At 35.2% G+C, this 20,162-nt stretch overlaps 1 protein-coding gene and 1 long non-coding RNA gene across 2 annotated transcripts; both read left to right on the plus strand.

Moving 5' to 3' along the window:
• The first annotated feature begins 1,981 nt into the window (after nt 1-1,981).
• Nucleotides 1,982-18,062, plus strand: LOC146734647 (FYVE, RhoGEF and PH domain-containing protein 4-like). The gene is made up of 15 exons (XM_085507580.1): nt 1,982-2,043; nt 3,861-3,918; nt 4,003-4,121; nt 4,332-4,409; nt 5,095-5,217; nt 6,183-6,325; nt 13,531-13,687; nt 15,361-15,448; nt 15,691-15,741; nt 15,881-15,939; nt 16,323-16,451; nt 16,784-16,885; nt 17,146-17,247; nt 17,420-17,452; nt 17,871-18,062. Exons 2-15 carry the CDS (start codon nt 3,915-3,917, stop codon nt 18,060-18,062), a joined length of 1,380 nt encoding a protein of 459 aa, XP_085363706.1. The 5' UTR covers nt 1,982-2,043; nt 3,861-3,914.
• A 122-nt stretch (nt 18,063-18,184) lies between these two features.
• Nucleotides 18,185-19,259, plus strand: LOC146734648 (uncharacterized). Its single transcript, XR_014931558.1, has 3 exons — nt 18,185-18,312; nt 18,448-18,605; nt 18,973-19,259. It is a non-coding gene; the product is annotated as an uncharacterized LOC146734648 (long non-coding RNA).
• Nucleotides 19,260-20,162: the final 903 nt, after the last annotated feature.

Consider the following 20,162-nt stretch of genomic DNA (forward strand, 5'->3'; position numbering starts at 1 on the left):
CTGTTCTCTCAATATCAATGTTCCACCTTCAAATGAGTTACTTGTTCACTAAAGTTTTCACTTCATCGTCGCTGGAATAATGTTTGCCTCTCAAACACTTTTCCATGTGGTCGAAGGGATGGATGTCTGGAGGCGCTAAATCTGCTATGAAGGATCCTTATGCTAGTGTTGAGCAATGTCATGCAGAATAAAGATATTTTGATGTCAATTGGGTCTTACTCCTCAGATTTTTGCCCAGAGCCACGCCAGGGTCTCAATGCAGGCCACCCGAGCATTCCTAAGCACTTTCCAGCTAACTTTTACACTCACAATTACCAAATTATCAGCTGTCAGACAACGGACTCACCTGCATACATTACTATAATCTAAAGTATTGTCCTTAAAGACATTGTTTAATCGTCGGTGAATGTTTACAAGAGTCCCCCTCAAACATAAAGAAGGAATTCACTGATTTTGTTTTGGAGGCAGCTATTTTCAATTTTCCTTACAAGTCTAAAAACTCCAAAAGTAAGAAACAAAATATTTCAGAACGTAAATGATATAATCATTTATAACTGAGGGAAATTTCCATTTATTCTTATCAAAAGTTTCACATGAAATAACGAAAAGGGTATTACTTTTTATTTTTTCTCTCATAACTAAACTGTTAAACAACTGGTATACACTTATCATGTTCGTTAATATTTTTCTGTTGGTATTTTATGAATGTTCATAGCATGTAATGATCGTAATCATAGCATATAATGATCGTAATCATAGCATATAATGATCGTAATCATAGCATATACTGATCATAATCATAGCATATAATGATCGTAATCATAGCATATAATGATCGTACTCATAGCATATAATGATTGTAATCATAGCATATAATGATCGTAATCATAGCATATAATGATCGTAATCACAGCATATATTGATCGTAATCAAGTATTTTGTGCCATTCTATGGGTGTGAATTGTACTGTTAGGCGTGGATGATTGTCAATTCGTATCGCACTATGCTATTGTATCTTATATGATACACTTATATGAGTATTATATATTATTGCCCGGATATTGGCGTTTGTGACCGAGCGCAGGTGATCATTTGCCCTCCTAACGTAGGAAAGGGCCAACTTGATGACATTCATTGACCAGAACCAGAAAATGAAGTACTAGACTATAAAAGCACACCAGAAGCAAAGTATACCGTTAAAACCATCGAACGTGATGTCCGTCGCTGTACCGAGTAGTTTCGGGAATTTCTTTGATCATTGAACCTCTCTGTTGCTATTGACGACGGTCCTTACATGGCTCACTGAACCGCAAAAATCCCCGGATCTTCCTATTCTAAAATGTGTGTTTGATTGGCGGTCGGATGAAGGCATATATGTAATAAAACATCAAACCATACTTATTTAGAAATGGGCGTGTTTTAATATTTGTAGTACAGATGTTCAAAACGCCCAAAGGGTAAATGTACTAATTGTATTATGTTATATTTGATCTTCATTATTCACGTTTTCATGTGGGACAGCAGCGGCTGGCACAAATTGAAATGTTATATCTACACGCCCTCTAATTCAAAAACATACATATTGTCAACAAATACACATTGATATAGGTAAACATACATACAAGTGTTGCAATGATAATATTCATAAAAATCAATGTAAGAATATTTCGTACACTAACACCCTATCCCCAGCAAACACATCAACACATAATCTTTCTTTAATTACAATAACCATACTGTTTTTCCAAATTTCGCAAAACTTTCTAAATATATGCAGTGACACATCCGGAACTCAATTCCTCCAATCATTTCAACTGATTTTAACTGGGGGGTTTACTAACTGAAACAACTGGGTAATTCATAAAACGGCTAGAGTAGTCTCGTGTGGCAATACGTCATATTTGACCGATACACAGTAATCGCATGGTTGGAAAGTATCTGTACAACATGAATTATTCATAAAGTGAATTAGAGCGTTACCAGATCGACCATAGCATGAACAACTCGTAAACTGAAAACAGTGAAAATTAACGCCAACATTACGTAAGTAGAACCTGTTTTAATGAATGAATGTTGTTATATGGTGAATGTTGAATATTTATGTTAGATTGTGTCGTAATCACAGACCAGCCACAGTTCAACTTCGCCATATTGTCACCTAAAATCGTGACTGTTTACGTTGACCGAAGCGCAAGTGTTGATGAGTGAAGTACTATTTCCGTGTTAATGCGACCAGAGTAGATGATTTCGCGTATGTAATGCAGGTGACACACATATAAATGTTATTCTGGTGGGAATTTAATTGCGATCTCCAGGATATTAGAGTTATGAAGAAAGGACGTTAGAGAAGATAGTCAAGTAATAATCATATTTCATACTTAAAATCAATCACATATCGTCGCAATCAATATATTCACCCTATAAGTTTAAGCGGCGTATTGCAAACTGTGTTGCCCTTGTTCAATCATATTACGCATGGTAAATTGGTTTAAATTTTGGGTTGTGCCTTGTATTAGCCACGTTTGGTTTAATATGCAATACAATTGATTACTTTTGTACATGTTTATATTTCGTCTATATTTCTTCAGAAATCCGAAGTACAATGTTTGTATGTTAAGAACTACAGTGCAAATAATACATTTTATCTCACGTTGAACCAAAATTCGCAACATTTGAGTCATACGACAAGACGCTACAACTTTCATGTTCACCTTCTTTTGTCATTTGTCTTCAGTGGTTGATCTAAGGGCATATTTTAAACAGACCTTTGACATTTAAACCACACAATATAAATTAAATGTAGCGTAGAAAGCACTCAGTAAGTATCCAGTGATGTAAATGATGTAAATTAATCAACACACTTTAACAAGGAATGAGATAATATCGTACATGTAAACTGATAAATGCGCATGAGAAAGCTGATGCAAAATTATTGTTTGAGATATTTGTTCTGACATAATCGATAGTGTAGTGGCGGTAAATTCAAATGGCAACATATCATGGCAACTTCCTCGCTTTCCATTTATTGTCCGTCTAGTAGCAATCTTTGCAAGCCATTTCCTCTTATCAAGTGTCCACACTATTGACACTTTCTTTTCTCGATGGTAGCTAGCAGTCCTCTTTATATTTTGCAGTATTTAACTCTTCCTGGTTTGCTTCCTGTTTTGTTCATGATATTCGTAATTTCTACAAAAGCTTCAATTTTATTGGATATTGATTCATATAATGTCCATGTCTTAAACCATACTGATCTGTTTAGTGCAAACTGTTACTGTTTTTGTATTGTTCGCATTAATTTTTATCCCATAAAGTTGTACTTCTTTATTTTCTGCACTCAATAAGTCTTTTGAATCCAAGGTATACTCAGTTTGCAATGCTGTTGTGTTATGTGTTGTCTGCGAGTCATCCATCCATCTAGTCGCTGAGAGCGTGTTCATTACAGGCCATTTCGAGCGTACCTTTCTGGGTCAGTTGGTATGGTGCAGTGGTTAGTGCGGTCGCTTCCGAGTTCAAATATTGTATTGTAGTGTCGAGGCGCTACGTGTTGTAATGTTAATTCTCGTGAATATTATTAACGTGTCTGAATATTTTTTCAGTGTATATATTAAAAAGCCTGGTAGATAGTAGACAACTCTATCATACTGCTTTATTTTAATGTAGTTGTTATACCATACTTAGCCGTAACGCAGCCGCCGTAGTCTTTTTGACTTTCTGTTTTTTACTGTCTACTGCATTTCTTTGGACTTTGACTGTTTCTGCAATAGAAATCATACATTACATGAAACCCTATGAACCTAGATAATTATTGAGATTATTGTTTGCATATCAATATCATTTCGTGTTTTTTTTCTTATATATAGCCACGTTCAAAATATAAAGTCCAGTCAGGTATAAATGCTGCTTTATTTGGCGAAATGTGTAAGTATATTTATTTCTCATCAAATCCTATGTCTCATGGTGGCGATTTGCGATGATTACCAATCTCATTATCATCTATATTAGCAACAGATAACGAACACCATCGATTATATGAACCAGTGAATTATTCACGACAACAAGGATGTGGTGATTCGATATATGACACGATAGATGATGTCAGTGACAAGGAACCGACGGAAAAGGTATGATTCAAGTACCAGTAGTAAATACTACTATGAAATAGTAGTATTCGAAATAAAGAAGTTAATAATTGCACAACTATATGTTTGAGACTCTTGTAAAAATGTCATGACATTCTTAATGTCAACAGAATAAACTTTGAATTATTAACAATATTTAGAGTTGTTATATATTTGTATAGATGTTATACGATTGTGTGCATTTTTCTGTAGGCGAAGCCAAGTGTTCCAGTGAAGAATATGGTCAAGATACGACAACATCAATCAGATAAATGCTTGTTTCATGGCAAGGTGATGAAATGTTGAGCAATTTATTAACACTAATACTGCGAATTTTCTGTATATATTATAACCTGTTGAACTAATGTGATTGCAACAACCTCTCTTCTTGACGTATGTAATTATTTAGGTGATACGAACGTTCAAAGGAAATAAGATACAATCGTAAATAATAGTTGCGGCAGTTAAGTTGAAATTACATATGTATTGTTCACAGCTTTGGCTTTAAAATAAGCTAAAAGTTATGATCTTCGTGTTGCCTATAGTAATGCGTTTTGTTTGTTCCTGAGACAGTCACTGGATTGTAGTGTCAGTGATATGTTTATATCCTGAATGATCCTTACACTTGACGCTTTTTCACTCAATACTCGTTTTACTAAAAGTGACAATAGGAACATTGTAGTCTTTTATTATCTGACACATCTTTTGATATACATAATTCGCCATACGCCACAGCTACTCCAGTGTATTGAATTTATAATTCATTTTGCTTCGCATATGCGTGTTTGTTTGTATTTCTGTTTATATATATACAAAACTAGGTTAATAATTTTGTTATATTGTGATCTATGTTGGATAATTGCTACATTGCAGTGTACATCAGCGCATTGATAGACCCATTGAGCTTCCCATCTGGGCAACCATTGCGTACATAATTACGATTATGTCATTATGAAGATCATTTCTTCCCCAGCAGTCACCCCGTTACTCCGACAATCCAATGAAGACAGCCTGTTCTATTGATAAAAGACAACAAATTGCTAGGATATTTCTAGAAACAGAAGAGGAGTATGTAGACAGACTCACGCTGGTCGACCAGGTAAATATTCACTATTAGTACCAACCGTACACTTAGAGACATCTTTAAAAGGAACGCAACGGTTGGGTGATGACATAATACAGGAGTCAAGTTGATTAGGAATACTGACAATGAGGTTAGATTTATCTGCTTGCATTTCAAAATATTCATATAATATTCTACGAGATTTATGCACCAAATAATGCTAATAACCATGGTGATTTTCTTGACTGTTTTCAGTGAAGTAAATTAAGGGAGTGCTACCCTAATAGGTACAACGTGTGTATGTAACCGTCACACGATCGTTCAGGCGGAAACCTTAGAATAACGTTATTCTTATATGTAAGATTTAGAAGCTTTATTTTATATTTGGAGAACCGCTAAACTGTACACGTGGCATCTGATTGTAAAGTAAGGATGTCCTCCAGAACAACATTACATCAGTGACAACTGATTCATTTACAAATAGCGATCAATACATAATTAGCAATTAGTAATTAGTAATTAGTAATTATACCGCAGACGAACGATGTATGTTATATTAACTGTATACAGGAAGTATATTAGTATATTATTCAATAGTATTAACTAATGGGCTCACGAGTTTGCTGAAACTGGTGAGAGGTTGATGCGGGAATTAACTACATACACAATTGTTTAAAATTTAGTATTTAAAAATAAAACCCAAAGAAAATCAGAATTCGCTAATGAGAGTTGAAGGAGAAATAAAGGACACGGAGCAAAATTGATTAGTAATAAAATGGACCACTTTTTGTAACAATTGGATAAAATCTGCTAGTGGAACAATAAGCCAATCAAGATAATAGACTATGTTTGTGTCTGAAATTAATTAATCATGATAAAACAGAAACACGCATGGGATATGGCCGTTATTAGCATGTTCGTATGATGTCGACTTGAATGTATGCAGTGAGGAATTCGGTATGGATGAGTAATAATCTGTTGGTTTCTCGTTATTTGTTCAGATATTTCGTGAAAAAATTAAACACGAAAATGAAAAAAAGCAGTGGTTTGCCAATATTGACAGTATTTTCTTAAATATCAAGGAAATACTAACCTTACACAGTGGTATGTTTCTGCCTGCACTGAGAGAAAAAAATAACAACTGGTGAGTGTAATTGTGCAATTGTATTCACTTACAAGTGATCATCAAACTACGCATTAATATGTATATACTGTATATCACTAATATGCATCCAGTGACGTGTACGTTAAGTGGCGAGTATTTTGCTCATTAAACCACATTTTAACAAGATTGTATGTTTATGCAAATAAGCAAATGTGTTTATACCATAAATAAATTTGCGTTTTTACCTGCATCCAATATCAAATAAGAAGCAGTGAAACATGGCGCAACTATGTTTAGATTTATTTTGTTTTTAAACTCAACAAAGAAAAGAAATATAATTCATAAATATAATACAGTGAAGAAGTGCGTGCTACAGAAACTCAAGCAGCTTTACAATCTTATTAGATCATGGCAAAACCAAACTACCTGCCATATCGAGTTTACTCGATCCTATGATTGTGGGCCCTGGAAGCTACAAACATACAGCTGGCGTTTGTGACTATTTCTGATCCTTCATTATTCAGATACTGACAGATATCAGGATATTACAACAGGGATTTGAGTTCAATGCATAAAAATACAATCACTTTCGCTAAATTAACACAATTTTGAATGAGAACGTGAACGTGCTTTGCCAGTCGCTTAAATGTTTTTCATTTTGTTCACTAAGAATCGGCGGAGTCAAATAAAGAGCAGTTCATCGAACCTGCTATTCAAAATATTAGGTGTCACTCAATGGCTAATCACTCATACTCAATCACTAATAATGTATTGTAAAAAATTCGGGTGAAAATAAAATCAGAAATGATGTTATGAATCTTAAAATATCCGCTGGAGACTCTACTGTAGATAGCGCTGTTCAACATACTCCTACCTTCTTCATGTCGCTGCGGAGAAAAAAACGAATATTTCTTCAAAATTCGCGATTTATCGGATGTAGAAGTGAGTATATGGTTTTATGAATGTCTCATGACCATTTTAGAAAGAGGTGGTGTTTGAAAGACTATTCAATGCTTGTGGATTGCAGGCCCATAGCCAGCAATTTTGAATAGGGGGTTCGAAAACAACAATTATATATTTGATGTGAAATGTGTGAATTTTATAATATTCAAAAAGTGTGTAACAGATTACAGACATTTTTTATATTATCGGTTTTAAATTCAATTGGTTTACTTTGTGTTACGTTGGTAAGATATTTCACATAACATCTTTGAAGGCTACTTACTAGTTTTTTCGCTCTTCGCAGATGTTAGCGCACATAAAAGTGACACGATTTCATGTCGAAACCTGTCATTTTAATATTAGTCAATGTTGTATTATGTAATTTTATTTCTGTACAGGGCCTCAGCCTATTGTACAAAATGTAATGGGTAGAAAAGTGCATAGCACGTTTTAAAAACAATACAACATCCATGTAAACATATGGTACTAAGTTAAGCTGAATTCATATTCATCTCGTCGCTTGAAAACTTTTAAAAAATATAGAGCTATTTGATATATGGTGTGGCAGTTTGTATAGCGACGAAGTAAGCCCAGATTGTCAGTATTTGCATAATTGCATAGGGTTATTGACAAAAGATCAGCCCTTAGATCATTATAAAACGGACATATAAAAACAAAGTGAATTTCATTTTCTACCATGCTAAATTCGAACGCATCACTGCAAAAACTAAAAAAATATTGATCTAACTGTATTGTTATGTGTCTGCCCAATTCAACATCATGTTTATGGCCAAAACAGCGACAACTCGTCAGTATATATTTTAGTCTATAATTGCTTGCCAATAAATCTCCCAGGTTATAATACTACTTTGATTTTTCCAAAAGTACACAGCCTGGATGATTGTGAAATTGAGGCATGCCACTATTTTTTTATTCTTTGAGTAAATATCCCTAAGAAATTTGCAGTATCTCCAACTTGTTTTTCAAACCAGACAATGCCGAAACCATATTTGAACAGGAGATTTTTATGTGGGTTTCCCAAGCAAGTCTGCCGGTCTTGTCTAATCGTTTAAGCATGATATAACATGTTTTGGGGTTTCAGGAATTTTAACCAATATGAGATACAACGCTTGAAATAACCACAGCACAATAGCAGCCTTCCACATTCGTCTAACATCGCTACATTGTTTGTACAACTATTAATACTAAGTACCGGGTAGATATCTGCAAAATGTTATCTGTACCCTCTCGATTTCCGAATTTACTTACCCCCATATCGCTACCATAAGAAATAGCTGGCACAATGATTGCATCAAACAAATTAAATGCACTAACCAATGGCATACTACCAAGTTTCATACAGTATTTAAATATATTTGGTTCACTGTAAATCTGTTTTTAGAGGGTGGTAAAATAATATGCATACAGTGGCAGTTTAGCAGCGGTCTCAATAGACTTCAATGACTACAACTCAATCAATCAATCAAATATTTTATTTTACCTAATAATGTACACTTGTAGTTTACAAAACAACTCCTTTTATGAACCCACTAAAAATATAGTAAATTTTCTGAGATATCAAAAAAACGTGTACAAGAATATGTTTGCAATTTATGATTCAACGCATAGTTTCAGTGCTGAAGCAACACTGTGGGGTAAATTGTTAGCTTCAAGAAGCTCTCCGACCTATAAAACTCGTGATGATAAATCTTCGGCATTATTTTAATGATATGATCAACCCATAGCTGTACACTATTGTCCAATAACACAGGCTACACTTACCAATACAATAAGTTAACTGCATTTGGCTGATACACTTGAAACAAAACAGTAGATATGCCATCATTAACTTGAAGAATACAAAACTAATGAACCAAACTAGGAAAATACAGTGTGGTGTTGTCGTGTCAATCCCGTTCGATCCCTACACTTTACTAACTGAGCGAACATTAGCACAAGACAAACTGCCCTATTCAGGACCATCACATCATTCAGAGAGTGGCTACCATTACATTATTGTTTCAATGTTGTTTTAATATTTAACATCATGTGCTTGAACGCGATCTTAATTACACCATCCCGGAAAAGCCGAATAAAAGCTTGCCTGTTTATAACAACCTGTTTTGGTTGGCTGCTGTTGAGCTGAGACGGCATAACGATTGACATTTATAGCTCGTTGCCACCTAAATGCTCATTACTATGCATTACTCATTACATTACTTTGATAGTTACCTCACGGAGTCAAGTGATTTAAACAATGATAATTATTTTAATTAATACTGTTTGTTTTATTATGTTCATAAATACGATCATAAATATATTCACTTCCAAAATGTAGGGGGTTCGACCAAAGCCTCCGACCCCCCCCCCCAAACTACGGGCCTGGATTGCGATGAATTCTCATCGATGTGAAGACTGTGGCGAGGTGTCTCAACGGGTAGTTTGCTCCCAGGGTGATATTCAACTTTGCCCTGACTGTAATAAAAAACGCTTTGGATCCGGTAATCCTAACAGTGATGGTTTTCTCACGACAGGAGGCGGTCCTAAATGTCTGTCCGCAGATGGCGCAGTAATTAATGAATTGTTGTGTTTCTTGATCAATAAGATCGACATTTTGCCAACCAATCTCATAGTCAAGCTGTGCACAGACCACTTTGATGACGAGGATGTTGAAGGTTCTAAGAAACTGTTGTTTGATTTGTGTTGTAATGATTCTACATCGCGATACATTAAACGTCGACAGGGCCAAAACAAGCGATCCACGAAACGGATGACGAAAATCTGCCGTGTTTTGTTTACTTGGATAAATTACCACCAATTGATCTTACTCATGTGGATGTCTCCGTAATGACTAGGGAAATGAAATCGGTTAGATCAGAAATATTAGAAGCCCTCAGCCGACAGTTGGAATAGCCAGTGTGGATGAATCGTGCGCCATCACAGCGGTTCGCCCTAATCCTCCCTTCATGTTATTATTCGTATCTAGATTAGCACCTACCACAAAGTCTGAGGATATTTGCAGTTACCTGAAGAAGTCGATCAATCTGGAAGTAAAATGTGAAAAACTTAAATCGAAGTTTGATACATATTCCTCGTTTGTTGTCGAATCTAATCGGGAAGTGTCTCATCGACTATTAAGTCCTGCTTCGTGGCCCAATGGGGTATTAATTCAAAGGTATTACTAATAATGAACATGGCAGTCAGACTGGTCACATATATCTGTAGAGGTGTAAAATCATATATTAATGATATTCGAACATTGTATGACTCTCATGACATTGTTTTAATCCAGGAGCATTGGCTCTGTAAAAATGAACTCCCAATAATGTCAAAAATACATAAAGGGTTTTCATCATGTGGAGTTTCCGCTATGAATGACGAATTAGGCATCCGCATGGGGAGGCCATATGGTGGTGTAGCGATAATGTGGCGGGTAATATGGTGAAAATTAAATATTTAAATGACTGTAGATTAATTGCAGTGGAACTTTGCAATGATACAACAAAACTTCTTATTGTATGTTCTTACTAACTTACGTGTGCAAATGACAATTATGACAGCTTTCTTATGTATTTAGGCAAAATTGATTGTATCATTCAAGAATTTGATTCGGCGAATGTCATTGTTCTGGGAGATTTCAACGCTGGAATCGGAACATCATTTGGTCTGGAGCTTGAGCGATTCTCCAGTGAAAACAGCTTATTTATTTCTGATTTTAGTTTGCTGGGCAAAGACAACGATCATTTCACGTTTTATAGTGAAGCCCATGGTAGTACCGCTTGGTTGGACCATTGTGTTAGCACATATTCGGTGCATAATGCTATATCAAGTATAATACTAAGCACGATGTCTTGTCTTCTGACCATTTTCCGATGAGAATGACAGTCGAGTTGGCAGGTCTAGTTCATTTTAGAAATAACGACCAAACGATCAGTGAACACGTGACTTTTCTTAATTGGAACAAAGCGACCGCAAAGAACCTGAACGAATATCGTTTAAAATCAGGTAATCTACTGAGAAATCTCGTCCTCCCCAAGGACGCACTAAGCTGTTGTAACCCGAACTGTATTAATGACAACCATACTGAGGAGTTGTGTAAATTATATACTAATATAGTGACATCAATGGAGCAATAGGCCCAACATTGTATACCAAAATCTAAAACTAGGAAGGATAAAGTAGTTCCGGGGTGGAATGACCAAGTTCGTGATTGTCACCATATTGCGAGAGATTCGTTCAGATTATGGGTGTCGAATGGCAAACCGCGCACTGGTGTAATTTATGAACCAATGCGTAAAACACGTGCGCAGTTTAAATTAGCATTTAGGATGTGCAGGAGGAATGATGAACAAATTAAAGCAAACAAAATGGCTAGTAAATTATATCATGATGACACACGTAATTTCTGGGATTCGGTCCGAACGGTTACTAATAGAGCATGCCCACTGCCTACCACTGTAGACGGATGTAATGGCAATTTGTGCATATGACATGATAGTCACGTCACAGGAAATTGCGCAGGCGGTGAACAGGTTAGAAAAAGGTAAAGCCATGGGTATGGACAATCTGGTCTCTAAACACATGATACATGCCAATTTAAGCCTTTATTCAATTCTTAGTTTGTGTTTTACAGCATTTCTTGTGCACGGGAAACTGCCTGGTAGTTTGACAAATGCACTTATTGTTCCGATCGTCAAGGACAAATCCAAAGATGTATCGTCAAAAGAAAATTATAGACCAGTGGCAATTGTGTCCGTTTTATCTAAAGTTTTAGAATCGTGTTTGCTTACGCGCCTCGAGAAGTATATTCATACCAGTGACTATCAATTTGGCTTTAAGAAGAGGCACTCCACAGATATGTATATTTTTGTACTTAAGGAAATTATAGAATTTTATAAGTGTCACCAGTCGCCGGTATTCGCTTTTTTTATGAACGCATCTAAAGCGTTCGATCGGGTGAATCATTGGACATTGTTCAGTAAGTTAATTAATAGAGGTGTTCAATTGTTTTCTGTGTACGGTGGGCTACGGTGGTTACAAGTGGCTTTAATGTGACTAACGGTGTCCGCCAGGGAAGTATACTGTTACCAAAATTGTTTGCGTTGTATGTAGACGAGCTCAGTGATAAGCTTCGTTTGGCAAAAGTATGATGCCATTTAGCAGGTGTGCCTATAAATCATTTACTTTACGCCGATGACTTGATGTTAATGTCTCCGTCGGTGAAGGCACTTCGTAAATTGGTTGAAATATGTGAGAAGTATGGTACACGCCATGATATTATATTTCATCCAATAAAAACAAAATGTATGGCTTTTTCCCAAAATATTGGAAACAAGCCAGAGTTGCTTCTGTATATTTGTATAACAAACCATTACAATTTGTTGATGATATAAAGTACCTTGGATACATAGTGTCAGCCTCTGGAGATGATGCAAGAGACATGCGTATACAACTCAGGTCAATTTATGCGAGGGCAAATCTTCTTTTGAGGAACTTTGGGAAGTGTTCAGAACATGTGAATTGTACTCTTTTTCGCTCATTTTTATATAGTAACTGTTGCCTAAATGTATGGAGCAATTATACTGTTAAGCAGATGCGTGCTCTGCATGGAGCGTACAACAATGCACTTCGGTTGATTTTTAAATTAGAGAGGTCGAGCAGTGCATTGTGTCATGAGAAATATTTTCATTTTTTCAACACTTCATAGAAAATCATTGTACAATTTTAAACAGCGATTGTTTCAAAGTGACAATAGTATAATTGATAGTTGTATAAATAGTGATTTATTTCTAAGGTCAAGTTTGTGGCGCAATTATAGACGCCTTCTTTATAAATAATGTTATTTCTGTTGTAATTTCTCTTTGGACCTTTGAGTCTGAAATAAAGTATAATAATAAATACATTCTAAATAACAGAATCAGTTTCAAATGAACGATCATCATTATTTCTTCCTAAAACTAGTACCTTGTTACTGACCTTTCTTTGTGTGGAACTGTTTTGTTTTTATTAATTATAGTTATATCCTAGTTGTTGTGCCAGCAAAAACAGTGGCAACCTTTGTTGTTGACATATTCGTTTTTTAATGTGCTGCAATCTTGGTGGTATAGTGTAAGCTTGCAAATCCATTAATTGTGCATGAGTACTACATAATAGGGACATAACATAACATAACGTTATTGGCATTAAAACGTAATATGATGACTCAAGGCAGATTTTTAGTATCACAATTCATTGTCACATTAACATATGAACTGCGATTGACCATGTCAGTCACATACTAACCATGTCAGTTATCATTTTAGGGAAAAGTCGGGAAAACTGGGAGAAAACTTTATTGCATTGAAGCATTGCATTCCTATGTATACAACGTATGTAAAGAAAGTGGAACATGCTATGACTTTTTTAAAAACCGGGATTGATAAATTTCCTGATCTTGCAGATTTAATAAAGCAGATAGAAGTAAGTGGAAATGTCAAGTATGGTCAGTAATGATAACAAATTTATGGGAGTCTATTGAAGAAATAACTATTCACCAAATTGAGATAAAATGTTAACAAGAAATACTATGTAGTTTATGTGAGTACAAAACATACTACAAATTCTACTATTGTAGTACACACTCACAGAAAGCGATACAGTATAATTGTGAATGGTAATAATGATATTTGCATATACAGTAAAACCTGTCAAAACCGACCATGACTGGGACTGGGATCTATGGTCGGTTTTCAGAGGGAGTCGGTTTATTCAGGGTGGGCGTGACTTTGATTGAAACAACAATTACATGTGCTGTAAACACGGGACAAATGAAAGGCATCGGAGTTTGCCTCCGGTGATTCTACATGTATTTACAATGTGCATTTATTGTATTGTTTCAATAAAATAATTTACCAAACAAGACAAAAATATTATGGTATGTACATGACATCAATTAACATTAAAATAACTATTCGAACAGACCGGGTAAGTATTGCGTATCGTAACTGAAGGCGTCCATTTTGGATGACATCACAACGTATGTTCACGTGAGCTACATGTAATTATCATAATTTATGCAGACAGTCGATTTTGCTGTTAAGTCAATCACAGTCCCTCAACAGGGACTTGTGAGTCAATGAATCAAATTACGATGTAAAAAATCATCAAGTTTTGACTACTTTAAAGAACACCTTTTTTTTCAACGATTTTGTTTTCCGTTCGAATTATGAAATTTTGGATATCTGTCAAGTAACTGGAGTCTTTGTTCTGTAATCTTGTCAACATGTCTAGCACATCGCCATGCGTCAAGTCACTGTCGTTGTGGGGGTCAATAATTTGACTGTCGTTGCAATTTATGTCATTGTTGTCTATAGATTCATGGTTTTCTTTGTCTGCAATAAAATTCTCAACAATCTGTTGCTCCCACTCGCCGTCATACATTGCTTCAGTCGGTATACGTTCATCAAAGATCAAAGTGGAGGTATTCTACAACGCTACACTGTGTTTGCGGGTCTGCAACTTGCTAAATAAGGTTTCCGAATTCTTTGTTGTCGTCTGCTTCTTCGTCATCATAAATTTCAATCTTGAAGCCCCCTTTACGGAAACATTCGAAAGCACAAAATTGTCGATCAGAATCGTTATGGAAAGAAGAAAACTCAATGTCTTTTGAGCGTTGAAGAAGTGATAATGCAGTGTGCTTCACCGCAATTGAAGGTGATGACCCCGATCATTTGTTTATATCCGGGGTCATTATACTGTCCAGACACCACGCGATGCGTGGGCGTGTGGTGTGAAAAATGTAATCAGTTGCCATTGTTTTACACGGGACGTTACTTGTAGTGTGAGATTTGGTATTGTTTCTGTGACGTTCGCGGAATTTGGACACAATGCACACTTTTTAGGTCGGGCAGACCGAATTACTAGACAGCGGATGTGGTGCAAATGGTCGGATGGTCGATGTATTCAGTGTGAATATTGGACTTGGGACCGATCAATGCGGTCGGTGTTCGGAGTAAACAGTGGTCGGATTTCACAGGTTGTTTTAACATAGGCGTCTATTGAGAAATTTCGGGGCTACATAAATCGGTCGGTTCTGACAGTAGGTCGGTTTATCCAGGGGTCGGTTTTGACAGGTTTTACTGTATTGGATACAGGAAGAAAGTAGATGGCCTGATGCAACTCTCTCAACTAATCTCTTTCAACCAATAATAAGGATGTGTGTATATGAATTATACATAACAGGTAATAATGCAATTTTTATTTAATTTATTATTATATATTATATACTAATTTTTTCTTCTATTTTTCAATATAACACATGGTGTTAGGATTCCACCTTAATTAAAGTCAGGTGCAACTTAACCATGGTACCATATACCTTCATTCGTCAAGTCTCGTCCGCTTTCTGTCTATACATAATTTAATGTCCGGGTACACAATCTAGTCAAAATAATAAAATACGATTCTATTGTTTTACTTGAAAGAATACAAAATGGAAGTATCGCCTAATATGGATGATGTCAAGGCGACAGGTGGTGAGTGCTATTTATATAATACTTATAAGACGACGGTGAAAAGCAAAATATTCATTTTCAATATATACTATATTATATAGATATAAATGTTATTTAAAACATCGGAAATTTAATATTATTATTATTATTATTATTATAGATGCCTTGAAACTTATGACATCATTGATGGAGAAGTGCAGGGAAAGAAAAAGAAACTGGGTAGGATAGATGTTGTTTAACATTGCATTCTGGGAAATATCCCCTCTCTGTTAATGTGTTTTAAATACTGATGTGGGTAGTATACAATGATAGCATATCCCATCTCATACAGTACGTCCGCATTAATATTAGTAGTTGATTTACCTCAGTCAAACCCACAAAACGTTGAACAAGATTCATTAATTCTCAGGAGTATTATTTGTACATTTTTAATCGACGTGGATATCTCTAAATTATCACAAACGCGAATTGTGGTAAAATATAATAAATGTAATTTGAGATGAAGTCATCATAACTCTTCAAACACTTTCGAGAATTTGAATGTGGTATAATGAGCATCGTAATGTATTAGTTGACCCTCATTTAGATTCAATTCTTGCTAGGAAATTCCCAAAGACGTGCGCAAACTGTTGGCATCGAATGAATTGGAACATGAGAACAATGTTCTGCTGAAAAAAGGGGGGCTTATAAAAGCCGGCAACCCGAACGACATACCAGTATATGCCTACCTGGTAAGATTGGTTGGTTTCATGTCACAAGCTATGAATATGCTGTTATTGTAAAGAAGTGAGGTTTATTCATAGACCTTAGGTCTATGGTTTATTCAAGTAATGTCATTTGACACCAGTTGGTCATTTTAGTGGAAGAAGGTTTTAAACAATGCATAGCGTGGGGTAAATTGACGTAATATTTCATACAAACCTTTGAATTAAATCATCGCCATATACTATGCAACATATACATTTATTGAAATGCAATTGAAATGTAATTGAATAGTTTAATTATAACGCATTTACATACAATTGATAGATATGTCATTCTAAATTAATATATCTTATTCTAGTTCAAGGACATGCTTCTGTACTGTAGGATTCGTAAGCATGTTTTACCGTCCACACCTAAGTTTAAAATAGATGGAATACTATACTTAGCAGATAATATGAAGGTAATTAAACTATATATGAAGTGTGTCTATATATAATATATCTATATATAACAGTATTTTATCGCTTGAATCCGATTCTTTCGGGCAGCGATGGGGATACCGTACCACGTAATTTTATGTCCACCATACCAAAGATTGTTCAAATTTTTCAATTATATATGAACGTTCAAAAACAATAATATTACAATAGTACACGGAGCATGCATAACAAAACATGTATTACCGCTCAATATAGTAACCAAATTATTCTAAAAATATAGGTACGTAAATGTGGTGACTCGCATACATTTGATGTAGTTACTGATGCATTTCCTGTCAAATTGAAATCTGCACATGAATCCCAGCGAGATGAATGGTGCAAGGTACATATCATTGTAAAACATTCATTCGACTATTATTATTATTATTATTATTATTATTATTATTATTATTATTATTATTATTATTATTATTATTATTATTATTATTATTATTATTATTATTTACGTAGAAAAGACTTTTCTGCAAATGATTATTCTTTATTTAACCTTTCAGTCAATTAATGAAACCATTAAGCTGAACATTGGGGTGAGTTATAACAACTAATATGTTTTAGTTTCCAAGGATTTTAATACTAAGGCATAAACGCAGTAACTTGAATGTCAAACTTATCTGAAACATTAAAATGGTCTTCCTGAATCAAAAACCCTTTTTTTTTAAATTTGCTTTGGAATATTCGTGTGTAACAGAATGTAATGTTTCGAATTCAATTATTTGTCAACTCAGATATGAAACACACAATGTACGTCACTATTACGGTGCTCGATGAACGAGACTTTTCTGTTTAGGCAATGGTTCGAAAATCGTTGGGTCGAATTTAATACAAACTATGGCCACATTAACTATTCAGGGTGATCGTGTTTAGTTGTGTGGGTGACATATGACTTATCATTTCCATGAATAACAATACTTGTCTAACATTTGTTGATTTAATACTGAATCACAGAAAAAAAATACGTGTGATTCCTTCAACATGGTCTCGTTGAAGAAGACTGTATGTGACACTGTGTCACCCGTCAAACCTGTGCAACATAAAGCATACGCTGATGATGATGATGATGATATATATGCAGTGCACAGCGTGGATGGAATAGTAAGTGGTTTCGATGCCACAGTAATTATAAAGTCACAATTATGAATTGAAATAAGCATTTCAGACTTATATTATACACGATGAAACTGTGATTATGGCGTGAATTTGTTTCTAAATTAAAATCGCTGTTTATTTTTAGAAACGTAGTAGTCGCTATGGAGAATATGAGAACACGTTATCAGGAGACCTAGATATGTATGTTATTCATAAAGATGGACATCACATTACGGACGCATGGATACCCACACTAGTATGCATTTCCGGTGATACATTGAATGTTTATAGCGGAACAAAGGTATAATGTTAATGAAATAATAATAACCTTGTAATATCAGACATATGTTATGGAATCTGTCTACAAAGTGAACCTTTTTTTTTTGAGGTGCTGTGAGTGGTGAATTCAATACATACCAACTACTGTTCATTTCAGGAATCAAAACCCATTTACTCTTTACGCCTACCCTGCTGCACTATCCATAGTAATCCTGGTGCTGAATGGGCAGATGATAACACATGTTTTAGTCTAACACATAGAGGGACGATCTACTACTTTAATGTCCCTGCAGAAAATACAGTACAAAAAAAACAGTGAGTATTGTTTTTGTACATGCATGCTAATATATATTAATGTTATACGACTTATAAATTAAATAGAGCAGAAACGTTTGGATATGAGAATATCGACTCTCTAATTATATTCTCTAGTTAGCTTCTCTAAAATTCAATCATCTAATTACCATCTCTCATTGGGACATACAGCGTGGTCAAACGGACAGCCTGGCGCATTACAGATCAGATAGGTCTTTGTGATTGTTGGTTTATTGACATTTATTTATATACTGGTCTGCGTGTACACAATCCTTGCGATCAGTGTTGCTCGTAATATGTTCCTGGAATTATGAATTTTGCCTAGTTACTTGTATATTTATATGTGTTGTATGTATTGCTATTGCAGATGGATGGCAACTTTAAATATTGGTTCTCGAAGATAAATCTGAAAAATACTGAGAATCGTAGGAAAAAGAAAAGAAAACTGGCAAAGTCTTAACAATCATAATTCGATATATGTTCTATATTTCAAAGTACAAATATGGGCTTGGTACACATTTTCATTTTCTATTGCACGATCCATGTCAAAGTTATCGTTTGTAATTTGGAAACCCATAATTATGAAAAATTATGTTATTTTTTCGAAAACAATTCGCCCTATATTATACATTAAAATTTGATTTGTACATTGTTTGACTTATCCAATCATTCGAAAATTCCCTTTGTTCTTATCATAGTATAAGGTGAAATGTTTAGATTAATGGACTTCATATCCAGAAGTTACTTTTTTCATTGCCATTGAATTTCCGTTGCTAGTCATTAATTTATTCAAGGCCTTGAAGTAATGATTCTAATAGTTTGATTTCGTGAGAATAAGAAAGTGCATCTAGGCACAATGAGTTTATACGGATTTCTATGTTACTGCCACTGCCATGCGTGACGATGCTTTGCAGTATTGTTTGCGATTTTATATTGCTAGTGTTAGTGATTTTCTGGTTTTGTTTTTGTGAATGCGAACACATTTCCCATTGAGCTAGGGAGACGCCCATTCATTGTCTATAAAGGGGTCGTCAGCACAGTCACTTGGGGCTGAAAATCAATAAATATTAATTTAAAAAAAAATCATCCGCTATACGTATATAAATAAACAAGTTGTGAAACATGGCACCTAGTAAATCGACACCCTGTCGGTTTCAAATTTCGATTTCTTACCTTAAAATGTGAAACAAAAATTTTAGAGGGGATCAGGTGTTACGTTAATAACCATTGTTCATAATCGCTAACTTGGTTTTATTCAAAACTGCACAAATCCCTCGTTTTCGTATGATATCCGACGATTTCATGAACGAAAATGGCCAGCAGCCAGAATCAAGGGGGATTCGCACAGAGCTCTGGGTAAATCAAGAAAATACTCGCTGTTACGGCACGCCTGATTGGCTGAAAATGAGTATGCGCACTTGATTTACCCAGAACTCTGTGCGAATCCCCCTTGATTCTGGCTGCTGGCCATTTTCGTAAAAACCCTTTTTATTTCCCGTAAAACTGTACCAGCTACCCCCCTTGCCTCCCCTCTTTGAGATTGAGGCGTAGCCTCAA

The sequence above is a fragment of the Saccoglossus kowalevskii genome, chromosome 14 (assembly GCF_978046115.1).
Source record: "Saccoglossus kowalevskii chromosome 14, keSacKowa6.1, whole genome shotgun sequence".
Taxonomy (NCBI): domain Eukaryota; kingdom Metazoa; phylum Hemichordata; class Enteropneusta; family Harrimaniidae; genus Saccoglossus; species Saccoglossus kowalevskii.